At 38.7% G+C, this 13,635-nt stretch overlaps 1 protein-coding gene across 2 annotated transcripts in view; it reads left to right on the top strand.

The window, feature by feature from the left end:
* GABRA2 (gamma-aminobutyric acid type A receptor subunit alpha2) overlaps positions 1–9,827 on the top strand; it is a 359,232-nt gene extending 349,405 nt beyond the window's left edge. Inside the window, exons 9-10 of one of the 2 annotated variants that reach the window (XM_069744513.1) lie at positions 2,519–2,721; positions 5,784–6,547. In XM_069744513.1, the coding sequence (XP_069600614.1) occupies positions 2,519–2,721; positions 5,784–6,077 (497 nt within the window). In that variant the 3' untranslated portion in view covers positions 6,078–6,547. Of the gene's footprint in view, positions 1–2,518; positions 2,722–5,783 lie in introns of both variants that reach the window. The other variant, XM_069744514.1, reaches the window with a different exon arrangement.
* Positions 9,828–13,635: the final 3,808 nt, after the last annotated feature.

The raw sequence follows: 13,635 nt of genomic DNA on the forward strand, positions 1-13,635 counted from the left end.
CAAAAGATTGGACAACAGATATTGAAAGCATGCCTTAAAAATACCTTTGAGACTTTCTTCCCATAAATATTTTTTTCATTCACTGGTATTTGGTATTTTTTTTTATAAAGAAGCCTAAGGAAAACACTTGAAAGCTGTTGCAAACTATATTTTATAGCAGCCTTATTTTCTTATGTGCTGTATATTTGAAAACAGTACATAACAATCATTTAGTTACACATAGTAAGGTGCAAAACAAGTACAGCTAAACATGACTAAGTGACAGACGGGTTTGGTGGGAGTGAGGACTCTGCCCACATGGACTTATAATCTACAAGGAAAGGGGGGAGGAATTAGTAGCATGATAAAAAAAAGTTGCAAAAAATTCCAGAGACTGCAAAAAATGTTATTTAAAACCGCCCTTATGATTGAAACATTTTATATTCAGGTAGTAGTTTTAGTCTGTCTGAATTCTTGTTTTTTCTTATTTTACCCTAATAATTTATTTAGTAAAATTTATAATTTAAAAATCGATAAAATCCCTGGTTTCAAAATAGAGGAGAGGAGTTTTTTAAGTGTGTTTTCCAGTGACACAATAATAGAAAACATGCATGAGTCCGCTTCGATAATATCCCATGACAAACACATGTGGTGGATGCAGTCAATCACTGACTGTAGTGAGTAACCACTAAGGGCAGCATGGTGGCTCAATGGTTAGCACTACAGCCTTGCAGCACTGGAATTCTTGGTTGAAATCCCACCAAGGACAACATCTGCAAGGAGTTTGTATGTTCATTCCATGTTTGCGTGGGTTTCCTCCGGGTACTCCCGTTTTCTCCCAAAGATATAATGCTAGGGAATTTAGATTGAGAGCTCCAAAAGGGCCAGCGATTATAGTGTATGTAAAGCATTGGGAATATGATGGCGCTATATAAGTAACCATAATACATAAATAAAATGAAACCACTTCTTCCAGTGATTGGCTGCAGTGGTCTCATGTCCCTCTGAGGAGTCATTATCACTGTAACTAAAAGTAGAGATTGGTAGTGGAACAGACAATGTTGGAATGCGAGTAGTGGGCAGATCAAGGTATCCATTAATTGACATATTATGTAATAATGTAGACAAATGTGTTAATTTAAGTTAATTAGCAAAAAAGATTGTTAAGATAATAATTGATATAAAACAATTATATTGTTTAAAAGCAGATACTGCATAATAGATGATCTTTTATATATAATATTCAAAAATTGCACATGTGTAAATCTTAGTGCATGATCAAAGCAAATATGTATCAGTAAGGTCTCTACAAAAAATGGAGTTTTGCAGCAGATTGGTTATTTTATTTTTTTCCACCTCTCTCTTTTTTCAGTTCATCAGAATCAACCATGTTTAGGTGAATTCCAAAAACCAGTGATTGACCAGACATTTAGGGTAGACGCGGCCAAATTATTTTCAAGTTATAAGTCCCGTTCTATTCTTAACTCTCTATTTTGAATGTGTGCCTTTCTACCATGGAATTTAGATCATTAATGTTCCATGCAGGTTTGCTATTTTCAGATAAAAAATACATTTCTTGCATCCGGAAGGCTGGGGAGCACCATGCACTTGAAGAAAAAAAGATTAGAATATGTCTCTTACACAAAACAAAATAATCTCTGCCAATCTGGCCTAACAGTGTAAACACACCGTCACACATAGCGAGATCGCTTGCGAGATCGCTGCTGAGTCACAAGTTTTGTGACGCAACAGCGACCTCAGTAGCAATCTCGCTATGTGTGACACGTAGCAGCGACCAGGCCCCTGCTGTGAGATCGTTGGTCGTGTCGGAATGGCCTGGGCCATTTTTTGATCGTTGAGGTCCCGCTGGGTAGCACACATCGCTGTGTTTGACACCTTACCAACGACCTCGTTGACAGGACGTCCCATTGAATCATCATGAAATAGCATCGTTCTACAGGTCGCTACAGTTCGCCGCATTGCTGCTGCATCGTTGGGGAGATCGCACTGTGTGACATCTCACCAGCGACCACATAGCGACGCAGCAACGATCCCTGACAGGTCGTATCGTTGTCGGGATCACTTTAGCGTCGCTATGTGTGACGGGGCCTTAAGGCCATGTTCACATGGTAGTATTTTTGTCAGTCTTTTACATCAGTATTCGTAAGCCAAAAACATGAATGGGTGAAATATGTAGAAGTGGTGACGTGTTTCTATTGTACTTTTCTTTTGATTGTTCCACTACTGATTTTGGCTTACAAATACTAATATAAAATACTGACCCAAATCCTGCCGCGTGAACGTGGCCTAACAGTGACTAACTTTATAAGTTTGAATAAATAATTTATAGTCTAATGATTTCGCATTATTACATTTTTTCATTTTCTCATTTTATTTTCTTTATTATCTTGATTTTATTTGTGTATAAGCAAGTTGAACTCCTTTCTCACAAAAGATTCAACTGATAGATTATTAACCGTCTTGGAACAAGCACGTATTCTACAAAGACGTTGATTGATTTTTGTTTTTTTGCTTCTAGGTGTCACAACTGTTTTGACCATGACAACACTCAGTATCAGCGCTAGAAACTCTTTGCCAAAAGTAGCTTATGCTACCGCTATGGACTGGTTTATTGCTGTCTGTTATGCGTTTGTCTTCTCAGCTTTGATAGAATTTGCCACTGTTAACTATTTTACAAAGAGAGGATGGGCCTGGGATGGGAAAAGTGTTGTCAATGATAAGGTAAGAAAATGCTTTCAGTGAAAACATTAAATGCACATGTCTTCCATCTTCCATCATTACCTAATTCATTTCAGTCGGACAATGTCCTAATCCTACTGTGTTTTGTTATCTTTTCACCCTTTAATTTACATTTTTGCAAGCAAGTAATTAGATTTTTCATTAGAAACCTACATTTCTTTCATTTACCATATACATAAATTTATGACACTCAGGTTTATTGACCCATAATGAATAAATTAATTTGCACATTTTATTTCTTGTTAGTCCAGGTAAAGTGAGTTATGTTGGCTAAATTGAAGTTGATTCTCATAGATAAATTTCATGTACAATGAATAAAATTATCTTCTCAATATAAAAAGTTAATCATGACTAGAGATGAGGGGATAACTTCGGCTCCCTCCTTATTTGGCAAGCTATAGCACTTACTGCAGAAGCTGCAGTGGGAACTTGGATACCTGGATCGCTCTCGATAATCAGATGTGCGGCGCCGCAGCTGCACGTGTCGCGGCTGTGTGACAGGCACAACATACAGGCTCTCCATGCTTGTGATATGGCTTTCACACAGCCGCGACACATGCAGCTGCGGCACCGGACACCTGATTATCGGGAGCTCTGCATATATCTGGGTTCCCGCTGCAGCTTCTTCTGTAAGCGCTATAGCTTGATGAATAAGGAGGGAGCTGAAGATATTTGCTCATATCTGCTCATGACATTACCTTCAATAGATACTGTAAATTAGCTTTTTTGATTTTTATAGTTTTCCATACTTCTAGTTTGGCATGTTGGATACTTACCTTCCTGTATTTCACCTTGTACAACCTGTAATGTAGTAATGACAAGTGTCACATTGTAATCTATCTTGGACTACAAGGGAAAAAAATATCACACCACACTAAAGTTAGGGCCACATGACCATTTTTCTCTCCAAGAAAATCTATCCAATTATGCTAATCACAATCTGATCACAGTATGATCAGCGTGTGATCAGAGTACGATCTGATTTTCACGGATATGGAGAATTTAAAAAAGTGTTTATTTTCACCATTCTTCTTGGATGTTGTCAGAATGTAGTCCAAGTTTTTCCACAGACCCATAGACATGTATTGGCGAGTGCCATCTGTTATGGGAGACAAATAGTACATGCTGCCTTATTTTTTTTCTGTCCGAAGAAAAAATTGGATATGTGCACAGCCATATAGAATCATATGATGACAAGCGTTCTGGTGACGAGTGCTTCCGTAAAAACTTGGAAAGATATATAAATTTGCCTATGAGGCGAAGAATGGAGGAACTTCAGGTCCTGTAAGGGCCCAATACACATTACAGAGCTGTTGGTTCTTTTGACCAACAGTTACAGTATCTCTTTTGTCTACCCCATAAATAGGAACATTTGGCCAACATTCTCTGTGAAAGAGCGGGTGACATATCACCAGGGAGAACAACAGCATTGGCAGTTGGATTTCGGTTCTACTGATCCTTCTCTTCTCTGACAGCAGGGGAAGAGAGTCAGGATCCCCATGAACTTAATTTTTTTTTAAATCTAAGAATACAGTATTTCCTGTTGACAGATACATTTGATACATTTTTTTGCAGTTTGCTTATCTTACTCAATAACTGGACAATTATTTTAATGTTAGTTAGTTTAGTCTGGAGGTCAGTGAAAAGATCAATTAAAAATCTCTGTTGGCTTTGAAGGGAGAAGTTAAGGGGTTAATGTATGAATTCATGATGTTTTAGAGCAGTGAGGAGGTATCCCTGGTGATTTAGGAGAGTGAATGTACTAATGTCGAAATCTCTATGATATTGTACATTTATATAATCTTGACTATAGTCATATCTTTCTTCCATTGTTTTTTACGTAATATTTAATAAAATATTTTTTTTATAGAGGCAAGAAAGTGAATACCCCATATAAAAACTCTTAAAGGGAATCTCTCAGTAGGATCAACCCTTCTATCCTGATACCTTAAGATGTGCGATACAATGTCTTATTCCAGAGAAACTCACATTTTTCTTATATATAAGTTAGATCTTAAGATCTATGGCCTGGACACAGATCATCCTGAAAATCTGCCTTCAGGGTACTGGAGAAGTAGTGTTTTTTCATTAAAACACATTTGCAGTTATCCTCACATGGACAGTACCAGATTATAACTAACCCCCTACAGCAGAACTGAACCTTGTCTCATTACAAACACAACAAACACATTTACAGTTGTCTTACATGCAAATTTATCAGGCGCCAAATTTATCAGAGGACAACTGCAAATGTGTTTTAATAAGAAAGCACTTCTTCTCCAGTACTCTGGAGGCAGATTCTCATGGCGATCTGTGTCCAGCCTATAGATTTTAACAGCTCATTGACATATAAGGCTGGGTTCACACTGCGTTGTGTGACTCCGTTTAACGGACTACGTTACACCACGGCATAACGCGGTGTAACGTAGTCCATTAATGCCACCATTACTTTCAATGGTGGACGCATCGCTAGCTCACGCCCAAAATGGGCGTGCGCTAGCGATGTGCCATCATTGAGTGACGGACCCGAGACGTGGGCTGCAGCGTTTCTGGGTCCATCACTGCTAGCGCAGATGGAGCTAGCAGATGCTCCATCTGCACTAGTGCAGTGCCAAAGTCAGCACTTGCGTTAGTGCAGTTCGTTTAACGGACTTGTTGAACGGACTATACAATGCAAGTGTAAACCTAGCCTAAGAAACATGTGGGTTTCTCTCTACTCTCACTGTAGAGCTGTGTGCGATTCTGTAAGGAACATGTCAGTCAATACATGTCTCATACTGGTAATGCATCTTTCATTTACAATAAGTTCTAGAGGCACATTCCTGTGAAGATCTTTGTCTGGTCCGTAGATCTTAACAGCTCTTTTGCATGAAAGAAAAATTTGGATTCCTCCAGAATTCAGCTTTCTATGAGCTGCATGTCCATGTAAACGGCTTAAAGGGGTTGATCCTACAGACAGATATTGTTTAAATGTAAATTTTTTGGGGGGGCATTTTCTATTCATAGAAAAATGACAGCTTTTAATCCATTTACTCTTGTTTCAGAAAAAAGAGAAGGCATCTGTAATTAAGAAAAATAATGCCTATGCAGTTGCTGTAGCAAACTATGCTCCAAACATCACTAAGGATTCAGCCCTTCCAACAATATCAAAAAGTGCAACAGCAGAGGCCAACAAAGCAAAACCACAGGAGGCAAAGAAAACATTCAACAGTGTTAGTAAAATTGACAGAATGTCTAGGATAGTCTTTCCACTCTTATTTGGTACATTTAACCTTGTATATTGGGCGACCTACTTGAACAGGGAACTTAACATGGAAGTGCTTGTCCTTTCAAAGTAGAATGGGCACTTTGTATGCTAACAATGTCATGGCATTCTCAGACTGAGACAGATTGTTTTAGTATGTATGACGAATAACTTGTGAACTGACCTGTACAGTATGCACCTCTTATCTAACAAGAGAGGGGGGAGGGGGCTCTGTTAACTAGGATGAGCTATGAATAGATACTGTAACAGTCCCGACATAATAAAAAGAAAAAAAAAATGCTTCTTTTTGACCGAAAAGTATTTTCACTTTGGATTGAGGTGTAATTGCAGTATACGAGAAAAGGCTGCCAGTTAACAGAGAACACATTTTACTGCGACAATTTTTTATTTTATTTTCGGGGATCCTATTTTATTAACTACAATGTTAATCTTTTATATGATAATGCAATGTGCTTATGTACGAAAAGCCCTTCCCAATTCCGTATTTTAGGTGTGTACCATACATTTCACCGAAGTAATTAAAACTACGTTTTTATGTTAAATTATTACGATTTTCATATTTTTCTTTACAACTAAAGGAAATGATTCCATTTCTGTAGCATCGTTTTGTGGTGGCATATAACAAGTTGATCAGGGAAATTTGTACGTCAGAAACATTGAAACCTTTGCTAAAATAACGCTTGTGTAAATGCGCTACAGTTCTGTTCAGTCAACGGCCATTTAAGTTTATTTTATATAAAATGTAATTTACAGTAAATTTGTAAAAGGTAGCATTATGTGACACCATGTAAGAAAATGTTTATAGCTAGATGTGTATTTATATTTTTGCACAATGCTATCTCTCTCTTTTTTTTTTTAATTATCATCCCAAAGTTGACCAATGGGCATTTTAACTGACTTGTTTACATTAGTGTTTTCTCTTTGTAGGAAAGATCGAAAAACTGAGGTTACAAAATAGGTTACATGTAGGTTGGCCCCTGTATGATGACGGGGAGGTTAAGCCAAGTTAAGACAAGACTAGTATTATGGTCTTTTATTAAAAGAGTGTAATCCCATTTTCAACCAAGTCTTTTTTTGTCCCATAAAATGCATCTAAAATATAAAAGAAATCAGCGACAGTTTACATATTTGTAACCAAGACAATGGCCCTGGTTCATCAAGACCAGCAATATTCTCATTGGTATTGATAGGAGGCATGTTGGAGCCAGACGCTCTTGGTTCATTAAGAGGCGCACTCTTTTAATGAATAAGGAGTAGCTGACTAGCGGCATTCTCCCCTATGCGCCATGGTAGAAATCTTACTCCAGTTTAATACTGGAGTAAGATTTATGGTATAAGACATGACGCTGCTAGTGATGAGAGAGTGTGCTCATTACTCGAGATTTCCAAGCATGCTCGGATGTTCTCCAAGTATATTGGGTGTGCTCGTAGATTACGTTTTGTCGCTGCAGCTGCATAATTTGCGGCTGCTAGACAGCCTGAATACATGTGGGGATTCCGCAACAAACAGGCAATCCCTGCATGTGTTCAGGTTGTCTAACAGCCACAAACCATGCAGCTGAGGGGACACAATCTCCGAGCACGCCCAAGATACTCAGAGACCACTCGAGCATGCTCGGAAATCCCGAGTAGCGAGCACACTCGCTCATCACTAGACACGGCTCATCATTACACAAGTTGTGCCGTGCCCCTATCTCACCTTAGCTCTGCCCATTTTAGTAGAAGTGGGAGAAACTCCCGAAAGTTGCATCATTTTGTTCAAATTCAAGTGACTTTTCAAAGCAACGTACGCCAGAATTCTGGCAAAATTGCTTTCACAAATCTGGGCCTATAGCTTTATTTATAATATTAGAAAAAAACTGAATAAATTCAATTTGGCTAACTTGAAGGATGAGTTGAATGGGACGCGTGCAGGTGTGCATGCATTTGACCTATTCAAGTGAATTGATCTGGTGAATTATACTTGCAGATTGTACACATGTTCCAGCAAATTTGTGCAGAAATTACATCATAAGTGCCGCTCACCTTCCAATACTTCAACGACCACCCTTGAGAAACAACAAATGGCTGTAAATGAATTTATTCTACTAATAACATAATGTCAAAATTTATAGAAAATGATTAGTTTTAATTAGCAGAATATTTTTTTCTGTTTTGTGAATTTACAGTTTGCAAGGTAAAAGTGCCCTAATTGTTTCTTAAAGGGAACCTGTCACCCCGTTTTTTCAGTATGAGATAAAAATACTGTTAAATAGGGCCTGAGCTGTACATTACTATAGTGTATTTTGTGTACCCTGATTCCCCACCTATGCTGCCGAAATAACTTACCAAAGTCGCCCTTTTCACCTGTCAATCAGGCTGGTCTGTGCAGGTGAAGAAAAAACGCGCGATCGGCGCTATTTCCCTGGGGATCGGTGGGGGCGGCCATCTTCCTGAGGCTGCGCGTGCGCATATGGAGTCCTCTGCTGCCCGGGGCTTCAGGAAAATGGCCGCGGGAAGCCATGTGTGCGCAGATGGAGATCGCGGCGGCCATTTTCCTGAAGCCGAGATCGCGCATTTTTTCTTCGCCTGCGCAGTGGATTCAGAAGTTGGGCATGCGCAAACCACTACGCCACCAACGGAAATGTATGCAAGATCTGGGGGAAGAAACAGCGATGTCACCACGCCCATCTGACCAGACCAGCCTGATTGACAGGCGAAAACGGCGACTTTGGTAAGTTATTTCGGCAGCATAGGTGGGGAATCAGGGTACACTACATACACTATAGTAACGCACAGCTTAAGCCCTATTTAACAGTATTTTTATCTCATACTGAAAAAACGAGGTGACAGGTTCCCTTTAATCTGGACTTGACACGTGTAGCAGCATTTCACTACAAACAACCTTCACAACTTTTCACTATTTTCAGTGAAGGATTATAACTTTATCATGGGAAGCAAATATACATTTATAGATAATAAATTAAGAGGAATACCAAGTGTAAACATTTTGTTATCGGAAACTAATGTCAATTAATTTTTTATTTGCAGCTCAACAATTTTCTTTGCATGCTAACATAATTAGAGGTCAAGCAGTAATCATCGAAAGACATTGCAAGGAACCATGTTTAACATATGGATTAGTATTAGTGATGAGCAAACATGGTCGGATAAGGTGTTATCTGTGCATGTTCAAGAGCTAACTGAGTGACTTTGGTGTACGTGAAAAATATGTTTTAGTCCCTGCGCCTGCTTGTCTAGCGTCTGATCGACAGCAGCAACACATTCAGGGATTGCTTGTTTGTTAGGCAACCCCTGCATGTATTGTGGCTGTTGAACACACGCTAGACAAGTAGATGCAGGGGTGAAAACATATTATTAGAGCACGCCCAACTCACTCCATCAGCACCCAAGCATGCTCAGATAACACCTTATCTGGACACGTTCACTTATCACTAATTAGATTTTCTTGAATGAGGCTGTTCCCTTTCACACCACTTCTCCCCGATGGCTCAGTTATGTGTAGAAAAAGTAATCCATTTAACCTTCCTGGGTCCAGCGCTGTGTCTTCTGGTCTCTGTTTTTTGGCTTTAGTGTTAGCGTCATGTTGACAGCACTGCAACCAATCACTGAGCTCAGCAGCTTTACTGATTTAGTTCAGTTCAGTGATGGCTGACATGCCCGCTGCAGCCAAACAAGAATTGGTTGATGCCACTGCTGCAGCCAAACAATGCAGAACAAGACAGTGGTAAATAAACAGCCCCGAAACTAGAGAGAGTAAATAAAGCTGAGCTTGTTTTTTTACACCTATGTGCAGAAGTTTTATAAAAGCAGATATAATGTTAAAAAAATACAAATAAAAAAATGTACAAATAAAAGATGTACTGGAGCAGGCAACATTTTTAAAGGCGTTGTCCACTTATTGGGCATCCCTTTTTCATTCCCCATTAAAATAAAAAAGCTTATACTCGCTTCTCGTGCCAGCAACGTTCCAGCGGTGAAGGCGGGGACAGTGATGTCAATGGTGACTCATTTGAGCCCTGGGAACGCATGTGCCGATACCGCTGGAACAGCGCCAGCACGGGAGGTGAGGATAAGATTTTATTATTTTGACTGGGCTAAATATGTGAAATGAAAAGGGGTTGACCTTGTAGTAGAAAACCCCTTTAAGTAAGAGCTTAAATTTTAGTTACACTTCTTATAACATATTTGAAATTGGCTTGTGTGCATTGCATCTTTCATTTTTTATTTTATTTTTTTTCTTTCAAAACAACGATATACATTGTTTTATTGTTTGTAATATTTGGATATCATCGATTTACAATTATTATTAAAAGTATTGCTGCAGTTGGACCTTTTCAACAGCTGGCAAGCAGTAGTAGCTGTCTAGAAGGTGAATAGTTTCAGTCACGATTGGGCCCTAAAGACAAATGAGACTTGCATGGTGTTCTCCCAACTCTCCTCTGACAGATAATTTCAGAGGGAAGAAGGATCTGGCTCCTCTAATTTCGAATGGCTGATCCTTTTGTTTTCTGGGAGATAAGTCACTGCCAGAGGAGTCATAAAGAACATTAGTCACAAAAGATCTGTGTCAGCAATGATTAGTATTATGCATAATGTGTCGTAGTTGAAGAGCTCTAAACAGATTTTGGATTAGGGCAGGGGAACTTTAAGTTACTCTTCAGTTGTCAAGTAATGTTGTGGTTTTGATTGTGTTTTTGCCATTGTTTTAAATACAATCATTTTTAATATTAATGTTGATTTTCAGGCAAAAAAAGGACATGATGTGAAGCAGAGCACTTTATCCATATGATAAAAATATAACTAAATATAAATATGTATATTTTCATATTTGTAATTGAAAGTAGAACACCTACATTAAATCTGGATCTTCCATTGAGGTGTGTGCAATATAACATACATAGTTACTGGCAAGCAATAATACTATATCATATACATACTCACTACATACACTGAAAGGGAACCTGCCATGTAAAATATCGCTATTAGCCTGCAGATATAGGGTTAATCAGCATGTTAATAGCCTACTAACACCGTGCGGTGCCTGCACTGAGATCTCCATTGCCTTGAGGAAACTAACTTTATTCCCACCGGCAGCATTCAGGGCTCAGTCATGGGCACTTTTTAATCACTACTCTGATATAACTGTAATCGCACCCCCAGAACTGAGTGGCAGCCGGCTCTAATGCTGAGCCTGCTGTCAGTCAGTGCTGGGTGCGCAGTTACACAGTGCAGTGACTGAAACCATGGCGGTGTCACCTCCATGACTGAAAGAGCGAACCTGCCACAAGGAATAAAAGTTCATTTCCACCCAGCAGCAGGGCTTTCTGTGTGGATGTAGCACGGTGTCAAAATGCTATTACCCTGGCGTTAAACCCCATATCTGCAGGTTTGTAATGTCATGAATGGTTCCATTTAGGTGAATAAGTATAATGTGGACTATATTCTGCAACATGTAAGGATTTCTGTTCATGATTACATTTTTTAAAAGATCGTTAATGTTTACTTCTCTACTTCCATTTGCATTCATGGGAATGAGATTGGATGACTCCAAATTTAACACAAGAAATGTAAATTATGCTGTAGCACTATTAATATTGCTATAAATATATGTAAAAAGTAACATATACTGTATATATATATAAAAACAACTATCTGTAAATATTCCAAATAAGATAAATGTTACTTTAACTTGATATTTGCTTTTTGAAAGGGCTGTTTGCATAGTACTTGGCCATTTTGTCTTGTAATTAAGACTAACTTAGTAGAATTTTACATCTCAATGCTAACTTAGTAGCACAGTATATTATACCTTTTCAACATTTTTTTTTCTCTTTTTCTTCTTTATGACATGTTATCAAGTGAAGAATATGTATCTATGAAGGACACATTATTCACCTTCTCCCATATAAGTACTGTAACTGTGACTGATGATGCATTGGTGTATTCCAGAGATCTGGTTGTGTGGTGGTGACTGTTAGGCACAACACTAAAAAGAAATGTTTAGTAATGGTCTTGTTTGAGTTTCCTTACTTTTATGTGGATCACACAGGGATAGCTCTCAGTACATACAAACTGGGTTCCAGCTAATATTGGATGGCCATGACATGAAATAATAAGATGAGTAGTCATGTAAATGGCACTCCGTTGTTTTAGGTGCTGTAACAGGGTCTACCAAGCTGGGGTATCTCTTTCAGTACCACCCCGTGTTTCAGGAGATCCACTCTGCTTTGGTTGGAGTCTGAATGAAGGATGCTGGCTGGAACTGCTTGATTACATGGGTGCATACAAAAGCCTGCCAATATTTACTGTGGGAATTACAAAGGTGGGGGGCGGACAAAAGGGGAATATCGTGTCCCCTCTGCCCAGGGGCGCAGCCTGTGGGCTGATGCATCAGGGACATGCATTTCACATGGAACCTATTATACATACATATAACTGCACAACATATTCTGGGTGCTGAGTGGTTCCGTAACACATAGCAGGTGCACAAGTAGGTTTCTACCCCAAGATCAGGCAATAGAGAAACCAAGGTGCATTTTATTAAATTACAGTATTACTATGGTAACAATCCAAATCAAATCATGATGTTTCAGCCTTATTATAAAATTAGACTTTCAAAATTAGACTTTCATTGGAAGATGGATTGTAATGGTAGAAGATACAAGAGATAGGAAGCACTAGCACTCTAGTGCTTACAATATTTTCAATTCTCTACCATTACAATCCAACTTCTGATGAAGATCTAATTGTATAAGACCAAAATGTCACAATTTGCTTTGGATTGTTTCTACACTACAAATTTAGTTTTTTTTGCTTTCATGCTGGCTGCTAGGCTTTCTCTATTGCATGAAACAACAAAATGTCAAGTCAAAGTTTAATTTAGTTATTTATGGCAACTGAGAAAAAAACAGTGTTTTAATTTAATGTTTTTTAGAATTTTTTTAACAAGAAAAACTCTTGTTAAAAATTGTGTACATCTTATAGTCTGGAGGCAGCTTTCTTCCTCATCACAGAGCGAGCTGCCCTCTCTCCTCCTAACACTGATCTATGTGATTGGTGCAGAGAAGGAGAGCAAGCCAGCAGGACCTGAACAGAGTCTGCACGAGCTGAGCAGCTCAATAACCTTCTGTCATATTTCAATATTAATTCAAGGACCTTTCAGGTCATGATACTGATCAGAGGACCTAAAATTTCCTAAGTTAATTGTGTAGGAGGCCCTTCAGCTGCTCAGTTCATGCAGCCTCTGTAACACATACCAATTTAATCACTGAGAGCCGGTAGGTTAATTTATACTTCTATGCTCAAGTATTTGGCTCTAAGAGTCACACTCACACAGTAAATACATTTTGGAAATATCCATCTTATATTTTCTGTGGAATCCCTATTAAAACTTTTTATACAGAACTGTAGATTCCTAGCACAGAGTTGCAATTTTAATTGCTGCCAGTCCACTTCCATATTCTGTGTGTGTCTATACATGCATTTGTAGCAGAGCTTTCTGTGTCTATAAATACATATGTAGCAGAGCTGTGTGTCTCTATATATGCATATGTAGCAGGGCTGTGTGTCTAAAAGTGCATGTAGAAGAGCTGTGTGTGTTTGTGTATGTGCACATGTTGCAGAGCTGT

This window comes from Ranitomeya imitator, chromosome 1 (assembly GCF_032444005.1).
Source record: "Ranitomeya imitator isolate aRanImi1 chromosome 1, aRanImi1.pri, whole genome shotgun sequence".
NCBI classification, from domain to species: Eukaryota; Metazoa; Chordata; class Amphibia; order Anura; family Dendrobatidae; genus Ranitomeya; species Ranitomeya imitator.